We start from the raw sequence: 20,419 nt of genomic DNA, 5'->3' as shown, positions 1-20,419 counted from the left end.
GGTGTCTTTCAAGGTTCGAAGAAGCCATTAAGTGAGCGAGTGACTGAGTGAGAGAACGAAAGAGAGAGGGGGAGTGAGTGAGAGAGAAAGAAAGAGAGGGGGCGAGCGAATGAGAGAGATACAGAGCAAGAGAGGGAAAAGTAAGCAAGATAGTTAGTGAGATAGAAAGTAGGTGTGAGTGAGCGAGAGAGAAAGTGAGTGAGAGTAGACAGAGAGTGAGTTAGAGAAAGAGAGGGGTGAGAGAGAACGAGCGATTGAGAGTGAGCGTGTAAGTGCAAGTGAAAAAGAGTGATTAATGACTAGAGAACGGGAGAGAGAACAAAAGAGAGAGGGAGAGAACGAGTTAGTGAGATAGAGAGAGTGTGAGCGAGTAGGTGAGTTAGTGAGAGAGAGAAAGAATGAGAGGGAGTGAGCGAATGAGAGAGATAAAGAGTTTGTGTGTCAGAGAGAGAGAGTGAGTGAGAGGGATGTAGAGCAAAAGAGAGAGAGAGACAGAGAGAAAGTGAGAGGAGATAGAGAGTGAGTGAGAGAATGAGAGCGGGTGAGAGAGAACGAGCGATTGAGAGCGAGCGTGTAAGTGAAAATGAAAGAGAACGAGTGAATGATTGAGAGAGTGAGGCAGAGAGAGTTAGTGAGATAGAGAGAGTGTGAGAGTTGGGTAAGTGAGAGAGAGAGGGCGAGCGAATGAGAGGGGGAGTGAGTGAGAGAAAGATAGCGGGTGATAGAGAACGAGCGATTGGGAGCGAGCGTGTAAGTGAAAATGAAAGAGAACGAGTGAGTGATTGAGAGAGTGAGGCAGAGAGAGTTAGTGAGATAGATAGAGTGTGAGAGTTGGGTAAGTGAGAGAGAGGGGGCGAGCGAATGAGAGGGGGAGTGAGTGAGAGAAAGATAGCGGGTGATAGAGAACGAGCGATTGGGAGTGAATGAGAGAGGGAAAGAAAGAGTGAAGGGGAGTGAGTGGGGGCGAGACAGCCATCTCTAACAGAGTAGATCAAGAAAGAACTAGTTCAATTAAATGAACTATTACCCAAAAATATTGACCTATTTCAGCGAACTGAATCCTTATATTGACCAAACGAGTGAATCAATTGAATCGATCCATAAGCTTACTTAACTAGTGAATCGATTCTTAGATTGACTGAATTAAGTGGACCCCGTATATTATTTTCTTATTTTACTTATAATAACTTTGCAATACACGCAATATAAAAGCAGAATTTTTTTAAATTATCAAAATTACTCAAAATATTTTTTCTCGGCTTTTTGCTCATTTAATAAGAAAGCTCGGACATGAATATTTTTCGACCTAGTATCACCCGAAAAAGCGTTCGCATGGGTACACATGAGCTTTCGCCAATATGTACGTACGTAGGTAGGACAGAATCTTAGGGGGAAAAACCTGGATCTGAGCTAAGATCTCGGTTCTTCGATCATCTAGAGTTCTTTTCCACCCCACGTCCTCAGAACGGTAAGTCTCGTAAGACAATGGACACGTCCAATCGAAAGCTCTGGAGAACTCGAACCTTCGGACATTCTTATTTATGTGAGAGTTCTGTTCGCAGAATTCCCGGCTGGTATCCTCCAGGAGATCTTCTTCTCCGACAAGAGGCCCAGTTACATGAACTTCGGCACGATAGGATTCGTGATCGGCCACGAGATCACACACGGTTTCGACGACCAGGTAAGACAAACACGACCCGAAACCAAGGCAAAAATCACTCATTTTTCTCACCCTAGGGGAAACAATTCGACAAAAACGGCGACTTGATGGAATGGTGGGCGGACGAGACGAAAACCAAGTATTCAGAAATGGCCCAGTGCATTATAAACCAGTATGGCAACTACACGTCCAAACAGGTCAACATGAAAGTAAGTCGAATATAAATCTGATGGTAAAGGTTTTATTATAATTATTATTATTTTTTAAGCTTAATGGAATCAACACACAAGGTGAGAACATAGCAGATAACGGAGGTCTTAAGCACGCCTACAGGGCTTATCTATCCTGGGTGGCCGACAACGGCGAAGAACCCAGACTCCCCGGGCTTCACCAGTTCACCCCTCTCCAGATGTTCTGGGTGAGCACAGCCAGCTCTTGGTGTTCAGCGTTCAGGTAATTTTTTTTTGTTTAAGACAAAAACCTAACCTAAAACTTTTAAAAACCTAAAACCTAACCACTTTTCTCCAGGCCTGAATCTCTGAGCAACCTGATAACCACGGGTTATCACTCGCCTCCTGAATTCAGGATACTTGGGCCGATGTCCAATCTGCCCGAGTTCGCCAAGGACTTCAACTGTCCACTGGGGTCGAGGATGAACCCGGTGAAAAAGTGCGTGGTATGGTAGCCAACGTGATAATTTGTTTTCTAATAAAATTATAACTTAAAAAAAATTATTTATATTATTTTTATTAAATGTAGTTCAATTGTAGGTTGTCTTTTATATCAATAGAGATGTAACATCATGTTTATCGTTCTAAGTTTATTAAAAGTTGTTGTTTTTTTAAAATGGCTTGTTTTTATTTGGACCTGCTCTTCACATCGCCTTTCCACGTGTCTAAGTAATGGCATAACTTTTGTCAAAAAATTACGCGAAACAAGTTAAAATAGGTTTACATTCCAACTGGTTCATTGAATTATTGGATGCCCGGAACGATCTCTAACGGTGGATAGTTCATGAAGGAACTAGGTCGTATGAACTATTCACGAAAAAGAACTATATTGACGTATCAGAGCCTTTTTTCGGCTCACCCCTTTGCCATTCCAGCTCGTCATTCCTACAGCTCTTCACTCCTAGGTCAACCCTCCCATAGTCATCACTCCTACAGCTCATCTCTCTTACAGCTCGTCACTCCCACAGTTCATCACTCCCAGGTCATCAGTCCTACAGCTCATCACTCCCACAGCTCCTCAGTCCCACACCTCATCACTTACAGCTCTTCACTCCCACAGCTCGTCATTCCCACAGCTCGTCACTCCTACAGCTCTTCACTCTCACACCTCATCACTTACAGCTCATCATTCCTACAGCTCTTCACTCCTACAGCTCGTCATTCGTACAGCTCATCACTCCTAGGTCATCAGTCCTACAGCTCATCACTCCCACAGCTCGTCACTCCTACAGCTCTTCACTCCCACACCTCATCACTTACAGCTCATCACTCCTACGCTCTTCACTCCTACAGCTCGTCATTCCCACAGCTCGTCACTCCTACAGCTCTTCACTCCCACACCTCATCACTCCCACACTCACTCGTACAGCTCATCACTCCCACAGCTCCTCAGTCCCACAGCTCGTCACTCCCACACCTCATCATTTACAGCTCATCACACCTACAGCTCGTCACTCCCACAGCTCATCACTCCCACAGCTCGTCACTCCTACAGCTCTTCACTCCTACACCTCATCACTCCCACACTCATCACTCCTAGGTCATCACTCCCACAGCTCCTCAGTCCCACAGCTCGTCACTCCCACAGCTCATCACTCCTACGTTCATTACCCTCACAGCTCTTCCCTCTCACAGGTCGTCACTCCTAAGGAATTGCAATGTTTACAGAAGTACAGATGACCATCAGTATTCTCTAAAGCAAACCCTGCTCCCTAGAATTTCAACATCACCATCTAATGATGTAAGATGAAAATGTCCAAAAAAGAAACCCAGCTTGAATTTCACGATAGGAACTGTAATAAAAAAGCGTAGCTGATAAAGCTTAAGTGAGTGCGACAAATTCCGTTAATTGACGTCAGATATGTCTCGGTGAATTATGTAAAGTACTTTTTTACCCAGTCATTAGTTATAAATTGACGTTTGTGTCAGTTTCATTATTTTATGACTTTTAACGATGCGTTGCGACCTCGCATGCCTGTTCTTGGTAGTTCACATGGCGTTGGTACTTCTCAGTGTTGGTTTGGTGCGGAAGAAGTACGAAACTCGTAATGATAAAGTTTGTATGAGAGCCGGTGAGTTGATTTAAATGTTAAACAAAAGGGAGGGATTTCCTTAATCCTGCTTAATTTATAAGGTTATCTCATGCAATCGAACATGGACGTGAATGCGAACCCTTGCGACGACTTTTATCAGTTCGCATGCGGCAATTTTATCTACAAATCAACCGGCCGCGAGTTTAAAACACCATTGAAGAATACATCCAGACGATGATCGACTACCGGGTAAGAGACATGCTTGAGGAGAGGTCGAACCACGAAATCCACATGGTCCAGCTTAAAGTCAAGCTTTTTTACAATATCTGCATAGACGTAGGTAAGATGAAGACGGACGATTTCGGACCGTTACTGACGGTCTTTAAAGAACTAGGAGGATGGCCGGTACTGGAGGACGACTGGGCAATTTCATGAAAACCGGCATGAGTTTCGACCATTTGGTCAAGCTTAACTTTAAAAGGGAAACGACGAATCCGAACGTCTTCACTCTAACTGTCTCCCCTCGGAAATACGGTCTCACGAGAGCTTTCATGACTCGAGGACTGGAAGATTCCTATGTTAACTTTTACTTCAGGTACATGGTCAATGTCTCAGTCCTTTACGGAGCGGACCCGATTCGCGCCAGGGACGAACTCTACGACTCTTTGATGTTCGAGGTCGAACTGGCAAAGTCGACCGACGGAAAGGTCACGTATGACACAATGACATATGCTAGTCGAAAACGAGGTGGGAAGAGTGTGTGAAGGAAACGTCGGAGAATTTCCGTCTCGCCGTCTTCTACATGTACACTCAAAGGTACATGGACAACGCTACGACATCCGAGACGCTGGATTTGTTCAAAAAGTTGAAAAAGGAGGTCCAGGCACGCTTCAGGGGTCTACGATGGATCGATAATGACACAAAGTAAATGGACCATTTACAAAAATCTTATCCATATGAATATAACTGATGCACTACCAACCGACCCTAATATCAATCGTTAACCATTCCTAACCGACTTTGCTTAACTTCGTAACTGTTGGTTATCCCATCGGACACGAATTATTATTCCACGGGTTTGACACTCACGTTAGTAGTATGGTTTTTTTTTAAGTTTCGAATTTGACCTTATTTATAACTTTTTTTAGGGACTACCGACCAAGAGGGCATCGCGAAAGATTGGTGGGAGGACAGAACTCTGTTCACCTTTTTCGACAAGGTCCAGTGCTTTGTCGACCAATACAAGAGGTACACGGTTAAGCAGATCAAAATGAAATTATGTATCAACAATCACATCACCCAAAATGGTTTACCCAGGTTGGAACATTTTAGATAGACCGAGAGAAGAAAAACGAGAATATCGCGTACAACGTGGGCCTCGAATACGCGTATCGTGCTTATCTTTCTTGGTTAGCCAACCACGGTGAAGAGGCCCGGCTGCCCGGACTCGAGAGTTACACACCTAGGCAGAGCTATGCCAACTGACACTGCGCCTACACGCCGTAAGACACGGACCTCGAGCCCTCGTGACCTTTTCCTATTTTCCGTGCTCCTTTTCAGAGATATCGATCTGGTATGGACTCTCCGCAACGATTTGCACTCTACGGAAAGATTCAGGGTCATCGGCGTCGTGTCCAACCGGCCGGATTTCTCCAGAGACTTCGACCTCCCTGAGAGAAAATGCGCCTTGTGGTCATGATTTGTTCTTTGTTAATAAATCGTATTTGACGAGAAATTAACTTAAAACCCTCATCTACAACACATAACCAAGAACCCTAACCCTATAGAAAATCTTTGGACTTTAGCCGAAATAAAGTCTAAAGTGTCCTTAGCAAACAATATGCTGGGGACTAAAACTTACAGTGTCAAAGACTACAGCTATCTCCTAGCTAAACCTTCATTGGAAACATACATACCTGAATAAACGTCCAAAACCTGGTGAAAAGGGTGACAAACTGGTCAGAGGACAATCTGCAAGAACAGAGGTCAGAACCAATACTCGGGATGCCATGAAACATAGACTCCTCCGTCTCAGAATGGGTCTAGACAAAACAAAAGAACACCGGATATGCCAGACATAGTAAGCTGGGAAATATGATTAAAGAAACTCAAACCGCATCACGCGGTTGAGGCGACAGCCTGGATACGCTTCGGGCCTCCTCAAGACACCCTTGTGAACAGGACCTGACAGGTTGAGGGGACAACCTGGAGTGTTAGAAGGACCAAACACGGTTAGGCCGATAGCCTGGAGTCGAGTCGTACCTCCTCAAGATTCCTGTTATTGCAGGACCTCACAGAGTTGAGGCGACAGTCTGGAGTCTCGTGGGACCTCCTCAAGATTCCTGTTATTGCAGGTTTTCACACGGTTGAAGCTACAGCTTGGAGTCGAGTCCCGGCTCCTCAAGATTCCTGTTATTGCAGGGCCTCACAGAGTTGAGGCGACAGTCTGGAGTCTCGTGGGACCTCCTCAAGATTCCTGTTATTGCAGGTTTTCACACGGTTGAAGCTACAGCTTGGAGTCGAGTCCCGGCTCCTCAAGATTCCTGTTATTGCAGGGCCTCACAGAGTTGAGGCGTCAGTCTGGAGTCTCGTGCGACCTCCTCAAGGTTCCTGTTATTGCAGGGCATCCAAGGTTGAGGCGACAGCTTGGAGACGCGTCGCGCCTCCTCAAGACTCCTGTTATTGTAGTGCTTCCCAAGGTTGAGGCGACAGTCTGGAGTCTCTTGGGACCTCCTCAAGAGACCTGTTATTGCAGGTTTTCACACGGTTGAGGCGACAGCTTGGAGTCGTGTCCCGCCTCGTCTTGATTCCCGTATGACCGACCTCACATGGTTACGGTTACGGCCTGGGGTTTCGTCGCGTCGCCCTCCTCTAGACTCATGCGTGAACAGGCCTTAAGGGATAATATTGACACCGTTTTACAGTCCACCACGTGCATTATATCAAAATAAAAATAAAACACTTGACATAATCGTTTAATATTTGGCTAGGAAGGAAAGAGACTCAAACGAAACAATACCGACATATACTAAGCTGAGCTCAAAGTTATTGCTTCAGGACGTTTATGATCTGGATGAATTCCGGCTTTAGGGACGCACCTCCGACCAAGAAGCCATCTACGTCTTTCTACAAGAAAAAAATCAGTTAATTGTGATGTCCTCGTTGATTTGAAAGAAGAATTCACTTGTCGCGATAGTTCCTTGGCGTTTTGCGCGTTTACAGAACCGCCGTATATTATCCTTGTCTCTTGTGCGACTTCGTCGTTCACCTCGCTCCTGAGCCACTCCCTGATCCACCCGTGAACCTCCTGGACCTGGGGAAAAGTCTTAAGATACTAATATCCTCTTGGTGAGTAACCTTGTACCTGTTTGGGTGTCGCGGATTTTCCCGTCCCTATGGCCCAGATCGGTTCGTACGCTATGACGGTTTTCTTCCAGTCCTTCACCTTCTTCGAGATAGCTTTTATCTGACTTGAAACCGTAAGGAATTGTATGAAATATTCTTTGTTTTTGTTAAGCTGTTATTCAAGTACTTGAGGACAACTTCTTTCGTCCGATTGTTCTCTTTGTCGTTGGTGGTCTCACCGACGCAGACGATCACCCCGATCCCTTCGTCGTGAGCGTGTGCCGTCTTGTCTGAAACAGTCTAAGGAGGCTGGTTAGTCAGCGCAGACTACTTTCACTCCCATTCCTCTACCTCGTCGTTTTCATTGAAAAGGTTTCGACGCTCCGAGTGTCCGAGTATGACCCACTTGCCGCCCACCTCTTTGATCATAGCAGGACTTATTTCCCCTTGGAATTATCTCGAGGTTAAAATTATTCCAAAGATATATATTCGAATTGATTACCGGTGAAACTGCCCTTCGCCTCCTTGTAACAGTTCTGAGCTCCTAGGTAGACGTTCGACGGCAATAGGCAGCCGGTCTTCTGCAGATAAACCGACGGTGGGCATACGACGATCTCTAAAATTCAGACAATTTATTAAATTTCTAGGATCAGGGAAAGGAAATTTCTTGGAGGATGGAACTCCTAGAGCAAGATCAAGATTGGCCGACAGCGAGCGAGTGTGAGAGAGAGTGAGAGAGAGGGAGAGGGAGAGAGAGTGAAAGAGAGAAAGTGAGTGAGTGAGTGAATCAGTAAGTGAGAGAGAGAAAGAAAGAGAGAGTGAGAGGAAGAAAGAGTGAGTGATCGAATGAGAAATATCGAGTGATTGAGAGACAGAGTGAGTGAGTGAGGGAGCCAAAGAGAAAGTGAATCAGTGAGTGAGTGAAAGAGAGAAAGAAAGCGGGTGAGGGACCGAACTGAACGTCTTGAGTATAAAGAAGGTTCGCTCACATCCACCAAACAGATCCATATTCCAACAATGGTTGGACCATGAATATGGGCTCGAAAGCTTCCGTAGTTCTTTTATAAATCGAAGCAATTCGGGCTGACACTATGGCCAACGGACGAAGGACACAGGTTGAAAAAAAATCAACGCTGGCCTATGAGGGATTAAGGTATGAATAGGTGGTTATTTAAGGATTAACAGGATGGATTATAAGGCTTGAGCAGTAGGGTTAAGATGGATTGAAAACTTGATGTGGAACACCCACAGTTCTCAGTATGTCCAGTAGAGGCATGAGTCATGTAGGAGAGCCATCTCGCAGAAGAACAGTCTACGCTCTGCAGATTGTTCTAATATTTTGATATGGTCAGACTTGGTAGCCGAACGGATTTCCTTTACCGACGTTTTTGTCCAATTCGAATTCTTTGAGGAGGTTAACGACGTCCTCGACCATCTTGTCCGACCCGTTCATCTTCCAGTTGCCCCCGACGAAGAATTTCCTTTCCATCTGCCTCATGATGGAGCTGGACGCCTGGAAAGCCACGGAGTAAATGGCGACTGAAAAGAAAAAAGTTAAAATCACGGTTTCTGGCCCGTTTTCCCCCTTAGGAGGTACCCACAGGTTCGGCTGGTCCCGGTCATCTGGGTTTTTTTCTGTTGCTCGTTGGGGTTGTCGATAAAACGCTTCGTCAGCTCGGTGATCCTCTTTATTAGGATCCCAGTGCTTGATAAATTATTTCCCGTCAGTGACATTGTCATCCGGTGTGACTGTTGTATGTTGTAAGTGTTCTGTGTCCTATTCACCCTGGTACGTTCACAACTTTCTTGCTTCGGTTGAACTTTTTTTTCTAACATGTGTTTTTTTTTTTTTACTTTGCTTTGCTTTTCCTGTAACAAAGGTTACAGTTATCGAAATCCTACCAATGTTATATGTGCCTCATTTAATCTTTTTGAATGAATGAGTAAGTGAGTGGCAAAACGAGTGAGTTATTGAGTAGGTGAGTGAGTTAGTAAATGAGTGAGTGAGCTAGTAGGAGAATGAGTGAGTAGGTGAGTGAGAGATAGGGAATGAATTGAACTGAACTCTTGTTTCAAAATATAAAACAAATTCGAAGGATAGCATTAAAAAAAAAATGTTCTCTGTTGATAGAGTGAGTTAATGAATGCATGAGTAAGTGAGTGACAGAATGAGTGAGTGGGCTAGTAAGTGAGTAGGTGAGTTAATGAATGAGTGAGAGGTTGAGTAAGTTAATGAATAAATGAGTAGGTGAGTGACCGAATGAGTGAGTTAATTAGTGAGTGAGTAGTTAGTGAGTGAGTGATTGAACTGAATTCTGATTTAAAATATAAAACAAATTCAAGGGAAAGCATTACAAAAACGATTATTATTATGATTAGTTATTATTTTTTATGAGATCCATCAATCTTGGATGTTTTGAAGCCACGAAAATTTCCAGTATTTATAATAAATAATTAATAAGGTTGGGTGATATTTTTTGAATCATAGATTTGATTTTTTTAAAATATTAATAATAATAAGAAAAAAATCATTTATATGTTTTTGCCTGTTGATAGAGTTAGTGAATGAGTGAGAGATTGAGTGAGTTAATGAATGAATGAGTAAGTGAGTGACAGAATGAGTGAGTGGTGAGTTAGTTAATGCGTGAGGGGGCTAGCAGGTGAGTGAGTTAGTGTGTGTGAGAGAGTGAGAGATAGTGATTGAACTGAATTCTGATTCAAAATATAAAACAATCTCGTGGGAAAGCAATAAAAAACTATTATTATTTTGATTAGATTTTATTTTTTATTATATCCAACAATCTTGGGTGTTTTGAGGCCATGAAAATTTCTTGAATTACCAGTATTTATAATAATTAATAAGATTGAGTGATTTTTTTAGAATTATAGGTTTAATTTTTGTCTCTTTTTTAAAAAAATAATAAGGCATATAATAATGTAAATATTTTTATTTTTTGTGTTGTTCAGTTAGGTTGGCAGGACTGGCGAGGGTAACGCTCATTTTTATAACAGTGCCAGAGAAGGTTCCAACTTGGATTCGAAAGTCGAGTTGATTTTCTTCGGCCGCCCTTTGATCGAATTTCTCCAGATTTCGACCAGTTTCCAGCCTAAATTGAAAGGGGATTTTCCAGCCGGAAAGGAGGATGTCCCAACGGGAAAAAGGCCCCCGGGAGGGACCGGGCCGACGTTGAACCACTCACGAGAGATGCACACCAACCCCAGTACGTCGACAGGCCGGCTATGAAGGTCTTCAAACCCCACTGGATAGGCCATGAGGGTGAGCCGTGGAACGATCGAAAATCCTTTATTTCTACATATTTATGAGTTTTATCCATGTCCGTTTTCCCCCCAGGCAAGCCGATTTATTCCATTGACATCCACCCGGACGGATCTCGGGTCGCGACTGGAGGACAAGGTAAGTCACTGCATACATTTAACCTATGTTTTATGGCAACATACTCAATCGTCACACTTTAAAACATAACCATATGCAGCACTTTACATAAATTGTGAGAGTAATGACGAACAGCAGGTGGAATATGACTGTTTTGTCGTCCTGGATGTCCGCTTCCGCTCCAAAAGAGGCCAGATCTATTTCGAATCATATATAAACTGGACTGTCTGCTATTGACCCAGAAGTGGCCGAAATATGGAGTCAATTTGAATAAGATTCAATTCTTAGGCCATTTGGATTGTCTGCTATTGACCCAGAAGTGACGTAAATACTACTCAGATCTGATTCAATTCTTAGGTCATCCAGGATGTATGCTTCCAACCAAAAGTGGCCGAAATATGGAGTCAATTTGAATCGGGTTCGATCCATTTTTCATCTGGGGTGTCTCCTGTTGACCCAAAACTAGTCTAAATACTAATCGGATCAGTTTCAATTCTTAGGTCATCTGGACTCTTTGCTATTGACCCAGAAGTGACGTAAATACTATTCAGATCCGATTCGAATCATATTCTACTCTTAGGTCATCCGGGATGTATGCTTCTGACCCAAAAGTGGTCGAAATATGGAGTCAATTTGAATCAGATTCAATCCATACTTCATCTGGGGTGTCTCCTGTTGACCCAAAACTAGTCTAAATACTAATCGGATCAGATTCAATTCTTAGGTCATCAGGACGGTCTGCTATTGACCCAGAAGTGACGTAAATACTATTCAGATCTGATTCGTATCATATTCGAGTCTTAGGTCATCCGGGATGTATGCTTCTGACCCAAAAGCGGCTGAAATATGGATCTGATTCAAATCATTCCAGCCCAAATTTGGATTCAATTCATATTTCATCTGGGGTGTCTACTGTTGACTCGTCACCCGCTTAATTACTTGTCGGATCCAATTTGAATCAGATTCTACTCTTAACTGAACTATCTGCGGCTGTCCCAAAAGTAGCCTAAATACAAGTTAGATCCAATCCGATTCGACTCTGTATAGAGGATCTGGATGGGACCGTGGTAGCTGAGTGGTTAAGGCGTCAAACTCTGGACTATTAGATCGATTTCCACCGTCGCCTCTGTACTTTTTTTCTGTCAACTAAGGTGACCAGTGGCCGCAATTAAAAAAAAAATTGTCAGTACTCATCAATCGAAGGTCTGGGATGGGATCAGATCTCAGCGACTCTGAATTTGGTCCCGACCGCCTTCAAAAATGAGTTTCATCAATGGAACATCGGCACATCAGGAACTCAAATTCACACACGTTGCAAGCTACCAAAAACGGAACCAGGAAGGAAGTACAATAAGCGGTGTACTGCAGCTGCAGTGCTCAGGGAGAACTCCTCCAGTTCCTAGCATCCATTAAAACAAAATATGGGTTGTATGCTTCCAACCCAAAAGTGGCCTAAATTTGGATTCGATTCATATTCATCTGGGATGTCTACTGTTGACTAACTAGTTTAAATACTAGTCAGATCAGATTGGATTCTTAGGTCATCTCAGATGTATGCTTCCAATCCATATGACCTAAGAGTCAAACCTGATCACTTGTAATTAACCTACTTTTGGGTCGGAATCTTACATGCCAGATGACCTAAGAGTCGGATCAGAATTGACTAGTATTTAAGCCACTTTTGAGTCAGTAGCTGACAACCCAGATGACAAGAGTCAAATCCGATTCGAATTGGATCTGACAAGTATTTAGGCCAAATCTGGGTCAATAGCATACAGTTTAGATGACCGAAGAGTCGAATCTGATTTAAATTGGATCCGAATTGTATTTAAATCACTTTTGGAACAGTTGCAGATAGTCCAGATGATGTGAGAGTAGAATCTGATTCGAATTGGATCTGACGAGTAATTAAGCTGTTCTTGGGTCAACAGTAGACACACCAGATGATGAATCGGATCTGATTCATATCGACTATATTTATATCTCAGCCACTTTTGGGTCAGAAGCGTACAACCCAGATATAACCTAAGAGTCGAATCCGATTCGAATCAGATCTGTCTAGTTAGGCTGATTCTGGGTCGAAAGCAGACGTCCTAAGAGGCAAATCCAATCCGACTATCATACTTCTGATGCAGAAATGGCCTAAATATTAGCCTTTGTAAATCAACTTTTTACAGCAACAACTAATTTTGTTATATTATTTCATCAAGGGATCAATTCTGGCCGTATCGTCATTTGGAATATGGCTCCGATCTTGTCAGAGGAAAGCGAAGAAGATCCAAACGTTCCTAAAATGCTGTGCCAAATGGACAATCATTTAGGTGAGTTGATGAGATGAATTGTTTTTTTGTAACTTTTGCCCAATATTTTTTTTAAATTTTTTAGCTTGTGTCAATTGTGTCCGTTGGAGTTATTCTGGTCGGTACCTTGCTTCCGGTGGGGATGACAAGTTAATCATGGTCTGGACGATATCAAAGTCTTTCAGTAAGCTTTTCTTTGATCACCTATTGATTTTATTTTCTACTTTTTTATTGTTTGTTCTATTTTATTTATTTTTATTTTTTTAATATTTAGGTGGAAATATGGTTTTTGGAAGCAAGGGAAAAGTGAACGTTGAAGGATGGAGGTGCGCCTATACGCTGAGAAACCACCAGGGCGACGTTCTCGACATGGCCTGGTCGCCGGGCGACCACTGGTTGGCCAGCTGTTCAGTCGACAATACGATAATAATATGGAAGGCCGATAGTTTTCCAGGTAATTACCATGACATTTAAAAAATAATAATAATAATAATAATAATAATAATAATAATAATGCAATTTACTATTTAAAAAAAAAAAAAATTACAGAAACGACTGCAGTATTAAAAGGCCATACGGGCCTAGTTAAAGGCGTCAGTTGGGATCCGGTTGGAAAGTACCTGGGTTCGCAGTCAGACGACAAGACGGTACGAATATGGCGCACATCAGATTGGTGTACGGAAAAAGTGATCAAGAAACCATTTGAAAAGGTAATAAAAAAATATAGATATATATATGACAAATTAGTGTGATTTTTTTTTTCTGTTTGTTAAATTTAGTGCTCTGGGTCGACATTGGTGCTCAGGCTGAGCTGGTCGCCCGACGGACAGACGCTTGTCACAGCTCACGCAATGAACGGTACAGGCCCGACGGCGCAGATCATTGAGAGGGACGGCTGGGACTATTCGAAAGACTTCGTCGGCCATATCAAGGCCGTAACTTGCGCCGTGAGTTTTTTATTTTTATTATAATCATTATATGTTTATTAATGATTCATTTACAGAGGTACAGTTCATCGATTATGGAGCTGTTTCGGCGAGGGAAGCCGGTGCAGGCTTGCGTCTGCGCCCTTGGCTCGAGAGACTGTTCCATTTCCGTCTGGAGCACGCTTATGGGCCGGCCGCTCGTCGTCATCAAAGACCTTTTCAATTCGCCCGTACTCGATATATGCTGGTCGAAGTCAGGGAGCTATTTGATGGCTTGCGCCGGCGACGGTACGACGGCCTTGCTGCAATTTGAGCTGCAAGAAATCGGAAGGCCGATCACAGAAATGGAAAAGGTGTGTAAAAACAATCAATGTTTTATTATTATTATTATTTTTTTTTTTATTGTTTTAGGGTCAGACGTTTGAAAAGCTTTACGGTAAGTTCGCCCTGGACGGGATCAGGGAGACGATGGTGATCGAAAACCCGGATTTATTTTCGAATTGCGTTAAAAAAGAAAAGTCGCCAATTTTGCCGGATAAAGAGGAAAACAAAGAGACGTTGACAAACGGCTACCTGCCTGCGCATCAGTCGCCGTCACCAACTCCTACGAACACACAAGTCAGCCAGTCGGAATCCAATTTCTTGAAAAGGTAATCAAATAAATCAAGAAAACAACACTAAATCTATTTTATGTTTACAAAATATTTTTCAATTAAATAATTGGGATTATCTCTTGTTTTAAAACCTCACACGTCACAGATAATGTTAATAAAATTGCTAGTAACATCTTAGTTATGAAAGGCTTCCAGACTTGTGTGAGATCATGTTTAAAAGGTAGATTACAGGCTACTGGTGTTCCTCGAGGTTTGTTACTCGGTCCCCTTCTGATGAAAAACCTTCATTGATTGGTTCAGTTCTGTACTCTTCTTTATTTACAATGATCTCCCCTCCATCTTTCTCTTCACTTCAAGCTATCTTTCTCTGACTGTTTCTTGCCCTCTCGCTCTCTCTTTCGATATCCTCTTCTGAATTTCTTCCCCCTTTTGCACTCTCTTATCATTCTTCCCTTTCTATCAAACACCATTTCTCTTTTTTTATCGCTCTCTCTGTATATCTTTTTCTTGCTCCCTCACTTTCTTTGTGAATATCCCCCTCTTGTCTTTTTCTTTTTCTATTGGACTATCCTCTTGCTGTTAATCTCAGTCTCTATCTCGCTCTGTCTAATCATGTTTCTTTCCCTCTCTCGTCAATATTTTTTTTCTCTCTGACAGTTTCTTTTCCCCTCTTGCTCTCTCAGTCAAATTTCATCTCTCTGACAGTTTCTCATCCTTTCTCGTTCTCTCTGACAATTTCCCCTCTCACTTTCTCTTCCCCTCTTTCTGTCCAACTCAATCTCTCGTTCTCTCCATCAATATTCCCTACTCCGTCTTTCTATTTTTCTGTGGTCTATATCCCCTCACTGTCAATCTCTCTCTACCTGTATGTTTCCTTCTTAGCCTTTTCATCTCTCCCCTGATTGTCCACCTGTTCCACTCTCCTTGTAATCCCCAGCTCCTCCCCCTCTCTCAAACAACAACGGATTAAGGAAAAATTCCTCGGTTCCTATCAAACTATCAGGGGCTTGTCAATTTTTTTAATAATTAATTTAATTTGTATTAAATTAATTTTTTATAGGTCGACGAAACAAATAGAAACTAGAACTTCAGACGGAAGGAGGAGGATAACACCTATTTTCATCCCGCTCAATCAAGACAAAATGTAAGTCCCTTTCAGAAACAGTGTGAAAAGGGTGAGATTTTATTTTTGTCTCTTTATTTTATTTTATTTTATTTTTTTTTTTTTTTCAGAGATGAAATAACCCCATTTGGCTCCGATTCTGTCCCGTCTTTTTCATCGTGCATGAACAAGTCAAGAATAGTCGTAGAGAAACGGGAGGACGTGATCGTAATACCGAATGTGACACCCGTAAAGTCATCTTCGCAGACGCAGACCAAACGGCCCACGATGAATACATCTTTGTCTAACAGGTCGGCTTTTATTTTGGTCTCGGTTTTTTTTTAAATTTTATTTTAATTTTTTTAACGCTTGCGTGTTTCAGCTCTGATGCCACTCAACCGAGCGGTTTCACGGGGCTCGTAAGCACGGCGGAGAAGACTGAGAGCAAGCGGAGGATCAGCAAGCGTCCGACGCTCAAGCTCACTGAAACCTCGCCAGCCTCTCCGAAGAAGAAGAAGAAAAAAGGACATCACAGGTGTTCGCCGCAGAAAAAAACGGCGTCGCATTTATTAGTCTGTGATCTTCTTCCAAAGCTAGAGCTTTCGACTGTTAATAATATCAAGGTTCAGCTTGTCAGGATTTATTTTTCTTGGTAATAAACTTCTGGCGATAAACAATTTTTTTTTTTTTTTTTTAGATGTTCAAGAGTCGTAATTATATAAACATTGAAAATAACATAAGTAAGGCTAGTCCTCAAGGATGTTTATCAGTTGTTAGGATGTTTTCACCAGACGACAATAAACCTTTATGGGAATTAGCCTTAGGTAATTATTATTATTATTGTTTTTTCACGTGTAAGTTTTGTATATTAATATTTCGTTTAGGTAGTGAAGTCTGCGGCTGCGTAGGCTCTTCGGACGTGGTCGCACTCGCTTGCGATGACCAGACATTGAGGGTCATCGAGCCTAAGAGTGGGGCACACCTTGCGCCACCAGTCGCTCTTGCCTCTTCGCCAGCTGTGCTCACACTCTCGTCGTCGTTTGTCCTGTCAATAACGACATCCGGGAATATAACGGTGCTATCGACGGATCCGAAAGGCAGCACTCCGAAGGCCGTCTTGTCCGACAAGTCACTTGCGTCTCTAGTCTCGGCGCAGGGTGAGCTCAGGATAAAGGAGTGCCTTGTCACCGAGACAGGTGAGCCAATGGTGGCGCTTACCTGCGGCAAAGCGTTCCTCTATTCGCTCATACACAACTGCTGGTAATTTTTATTTTTATTTTTTTAACACCAAAAATAATTATTTTTAAAAAAACGCGTAAATCTGTAGGCTTTTGGTGGGAAACAGCAATGACGCCGTATTAAGAAATACTCAACATAGTTATAGGAATTCGCTTCGGTACGCGTCTGCGAATGAATCATTGCCACTCAAGTCGATCCAAGCGGCTACGTTCAACGGGTAAGAAAACACGCGAAATTTCGTTGAAATTTTATATCGAATTTTTAATTTTGTTTTTGTTTTGTAATCCATCAGGTTGAGCAGCGGTGTCGGACGGCTGGTGCAGAACACCGAACTAGGGCCGTTATGCACTCTTTCGTTTCTTGATATGCAAATGGCTTCGGCGCAGGCGCTCTCCTCAAAAGCGGAGTACAAATTCTGGCTCATCACGTATGTGAGGTTTCTCATACATCAAGGTACGCAGTATGCAGCAATTTAAAATAGATATGGATGATATTGTGCCATCTTATGGCTTTTTTTACTATCTCTGTTGATCTGAATCATATTCTAATAATGTACTGAATTAGTGAACCAGTCACCATAAAATGATTGATGAACTATTCCTACATTGACTGAATGAGTGAACCACCGATCATACGCTGAATGAATGAGTGAACCCCGCCAATCATTGGCAGAATGAATGAGTAAACCACCGATTATAGGCTGACTGAATGAGTGAACCAATTCATAGGCGGAATGAAAGAGTGAACCACCAATCATAGGCAGAATAAATGAGTGAACCGCCGATCATAAGCTGACTGAATGTGTGAACCACTGATCATAGGCTGAATGAATGAGTGAACCACCGATCATTGGCAGAATGAATGAGTGAACCGCCGATTATAGGCTGACTGAATGAGTGAACCAATTCATAAGCTGACTGAATGAGTGAACCACCAATCTTAGGCTGAATGAATGAGTGAACCACTGGTCATAGGCTGAATGAATGAGTGAACCACCGACCATAGGCAGAATGAATCAGTTAACCGCCGATCATAAGTTGACTGAATGAGTGAATCATCGATCATAGGCTGAATGAATGAGTGAACTATTTCATTGGCCGAACTGAATCGATCCTGAGATTGACTGGTCAATTTGTCCACACACTGTGTTTTGTAACTTTTTATATGGTTTACCTCATTTAATTCGATCCTGCACATTATTTTTATTTTTTTATGAATAACAATATTACACAATACAATTAATCAAGGTTTTTAGTTGAGATGAAAAAAAATGAATGGCACGAGCGGGATTCGAACCCATGATCTTTAGCTAGATACGCCGCTGCTCTACCACTTGAGCTACCATGACCTCGATCCACTCGGACATCAACTACCTATCTCAACCCCACCTTATGAGTTTTCCCTCCTTTTTGCTATTTTTCAAATGTCATGTAATCAGATTTGATTCTCAACAACAAATGAAATTGCCACGGAGAGCTTTAGTGAAGTGTACTTCATTTTACTCATTAAATTCACTAATTTCGTCATTTTTTTCATCTCAACTAAAAACCTTAATTAATTGTAATGTATTAATTGGTCAAGCGGATCACGAAATTAGTGAATTTAATATTACACAATATTGCAGGCCTTGAGTTGAAACTGCGGCTGGTGTGTGAAGAGCTCCTCGGGCCGAGCCATTCGACGTCGACGAACAACCTCTTTTCCAGTTGGAACAAACAAATACTCGTAAGCGAAATCTAATTTTTTTATTGTCAATTTTTTAAAATTTATTTGTTTTTTTTAGGGCCTGAATAAGCATTCTCTGTTGAGAGACGTGTTAAAAGAGATGTCGAACAACATCAAACTTCAAAGGCTCTACACCGAGATATCTTCCCAGCTCGACAGGATAGCAGACAGATGCGAAGAACCCAGTGAACAATCGTAGAAAACAAAAGATGAAAAAATCCACTTTGACAAAAGAAAAGAAGAAAAAGAAAGACAAGAAACTATTGTGTAAATAATTACTATTGGTCGAGACGGAAAACAAAGAATACTCTTTTTAAAGTTTCTTTCCTTGATCCATCTAAAATAGCCATGTCCGTTTTTTTCTTTTTTTCCAGTTTTTTAATTATTTAAATAAAAGCTGTATTTATCTCTTAAAAACAAAAACTTATTTCTAACAAATGTTTTGTCTCATTCAATTGTATTTTGTATAGTTCATAATAAAACATCATTGAAAATACATTTTTACAGATATACGTTTATGTTTTGATATTTTTCTAAATTTGTTATATGGGGCCTTCTTTACCTCCTTTTTTACTTTGCTGTTGGAAATATTTTGTACTTATTTCATTTTAGTGATGTTTTATATGGCTAGTTCCACTTCGTTTTGTATGGGAAAAACAGTGGTTGTCTGGGTACCCAGACGCAATCAAGCCGTACAAGTCTGGGAACGCCCCAACCTCCAGACTCGTTAACCAGCGCAATCTGGCCTTCTGATATTAAAAATACTTCTAAGCATGAATAAAATAAGGTAGCAGAGTTGGTGAGCCGGGTTGGTAAAGAAGCTCTCGGATATCAAGACCACGTCGATAGGTAGGCAGCCATGCAAGCTAGGCGCAGTCACTTTTTCTCAGATCCAAATCATTAGTGAACCACTAAATCTTAGCTAGCCTCAACCGAACGAGCAGTACTGATCCGGGTCAGTAGTGAACCCTTAAATCCTGGCTGGCCTTAAAAGATGAGCAGTACTGTTCTGGATTAGTAGTGAACGCCTGAATCCTAGCAGGCCTAAAAAGAATGAGCAGTACTGAACCAGGTCACTAATGAACCACTAAATCCTGTATGGTCTGAAATGAACGACCAGTATTTATGTGAATCAGTGGTGAACCATTAAATCCTAGCTGGTATAAAAGGAATGAGCAGTACTCAACTGGATCAAGTGTGAACCACTAAATCCTAGTTGGCCTAAAACGAATGAGTAGTACAGATCTGGATCAGTATTGAATGCCTGAATCCTAGCTGGCCTGAGAATGAGCTGTACTGACCTGGATCAGTAATGAACTGCTAAATCCTGGCTGGCCTTAAACGAATGAGCAGTACTGTTCCGGATCAGTAGTGAACCATTAAATCCTAGATGGCAAAAGAATGAGCATTACTCATCTGGATCAAGTGTGAACCACTAAATCCTAGTTGAACTAAAACGAATGTGTAGTACGGATCTGGATCAGTAGTGAATGCCTGAATCCTAGCTGGCCTGAGAATGAGCTGTACTGACCTGGATCAGTAATAAACCGCTAAATCCTAGCTGGCCTGAAAAGAATGAGCAGTTCTGATCCGGGTCAGTAATGAACTGCTAATTCCTAGCTGGCCTAAAAAGAATGAGCAGTACTGACCAGGTCAGTAGTGAACCTTTAATTCCTAGCTGGCCTAAAATGAACAAGCAGTACTGATCTGGGTCAGTAATGAACCGCTAATTCCTAGCTGGCCTAAAAAGAATGAGCAGTACTGACCAGGTCAGTAGTGAACCTTTAATTCCTAGCTGGCCTAAAATGAACGAGCAGTACTGATCCGGGTCAGTAGTGAACCATTAAATCC

At 42.2% G+C, this 20,419-nt stretch overlaps 3 protein-coding genes across 7 annotated transcripts in view; 2 read left to right on the top strand and 1 right to left on the bottom strand.

The window, feature by feature from the left end:
- The window catches only part of LOC106667405 (neprilysin-2), a 38,887-nt gene extending 36,380 nt beyond the window's left edge, over window positions 1-2,507 (top strand). For all 5 annotated transcript variants that reach the window (XM_024225027.1, XM_024225026.1, XM_024225028.1 and 2 more), the window contains 4 exons: window positions 1,563-1,681; window positions 1,738-1,869; window positions 1,929-2,113; window positions 2,189-2,507. In XM_024225027.1, coding sequence (XP_024080795.1) covers window positions 1,563-1,681; window positions 1,738-1,869; window positions 1,929-2,113; window positions 2,189-2,345 — 593 coding nt within the window. In that variant the 3' untranslated portion in view covers window positions 2,346-2,507. The remainder of the gene's footprint in view (window positions 1-1,562; window positions 1,682-1,737; window positions 1,870-1,928; window positions 2,114-2,188) is intronic.
- A 4,372-nt stretch (window positions 2,508-6,879) lies between these two features.
- LOC106667403 (triosephosphate isomerase-like) lies at window positions 6,880-9,190 on the bottom strand. Its single transcript, XM_014395322.2, has 8 exons — window positions 8,870-9,190; window positions 8,649-8,807; window positions 7,771-7,884; window positions 7,620-7,714; window positions 7,456-7,568; window positions 7,288-7,393; window positions 7,108-7,236; window positions 6,880-7,049 (listed from the first exon to the last, which is right to left on the bottom strand). The coding sequence occupies exons 1-8, from the start codon at window positions 9,102-9,104 to the stop codon at window positions 6,969-6,971; spliced, it is 1,032 nt and encodes a 343-aa protein (XP_014250808.1). The 5' UTR covers window positions 9,105-9,190; the 3' UTR covers window positions 6,880-6,968.
- Window positions 9,191-10,265: 1,075 nt separating this feature from the next.
- Window positions 10,266-19,086, top strand: LOC106667402 (protein HIRA). Its single transcript, XM_014395321.2, has 18 exons — window positions 10,266-10,545; window positions 10,621-10,683; window positions 12,873-12,983; window positions 13,048-13,146; window positions 13,237-13,416; window positions 13,512-13,672; window positions 13,742-13,909; window positions 13,966-14,241; window positions 14,300-14,538; window positions 15,563-15,646; window positions 15,736-15,915; window positions 15,987-16,227; window positions 16,302-16,428; window positions 16,489-16,864; window positions 16,932-17,060; window positions 17,136-17,296; window positions 18,468-18,568; window positions 18,627-19,086. Exons 1-18 carry the CDS (start codon window positions 10,509-10,511, stop codon window positions 18,765-18,767), a joined length of 2,874 nt encoding a protein of 957 aa, XP_014250807.1. The 5' UTR covers window positions 10,266-10,508; the 3' UTR covers window positions 18,768-19,086.
- Window positions 19,087-20,419: the final 1,333 nt, after the last annotated feature.

The sequence above is a fragment of the Cimex lectularius genome, unplaced genomic scaffold (assembly GCF_000648675.2).
Source record: "Cimex lectularius strain Harlan isolate CLEC.00 unplaced genomic scaffold, Clec_2.1 scaffold10, whole genome shotgun sequence".
Classification (NCBI taxonomy): domain Eukaryota; kingdom Metazoa; phylum Arthropoda; class Insecta; order Hemiptera; family Cimicidae; genus Cimex; species Cimex lectularius.
Note: the sequence above shows the minus strand (reverse complement) of the source record. Positions and strands in the feature narration are given on the sequence as shown.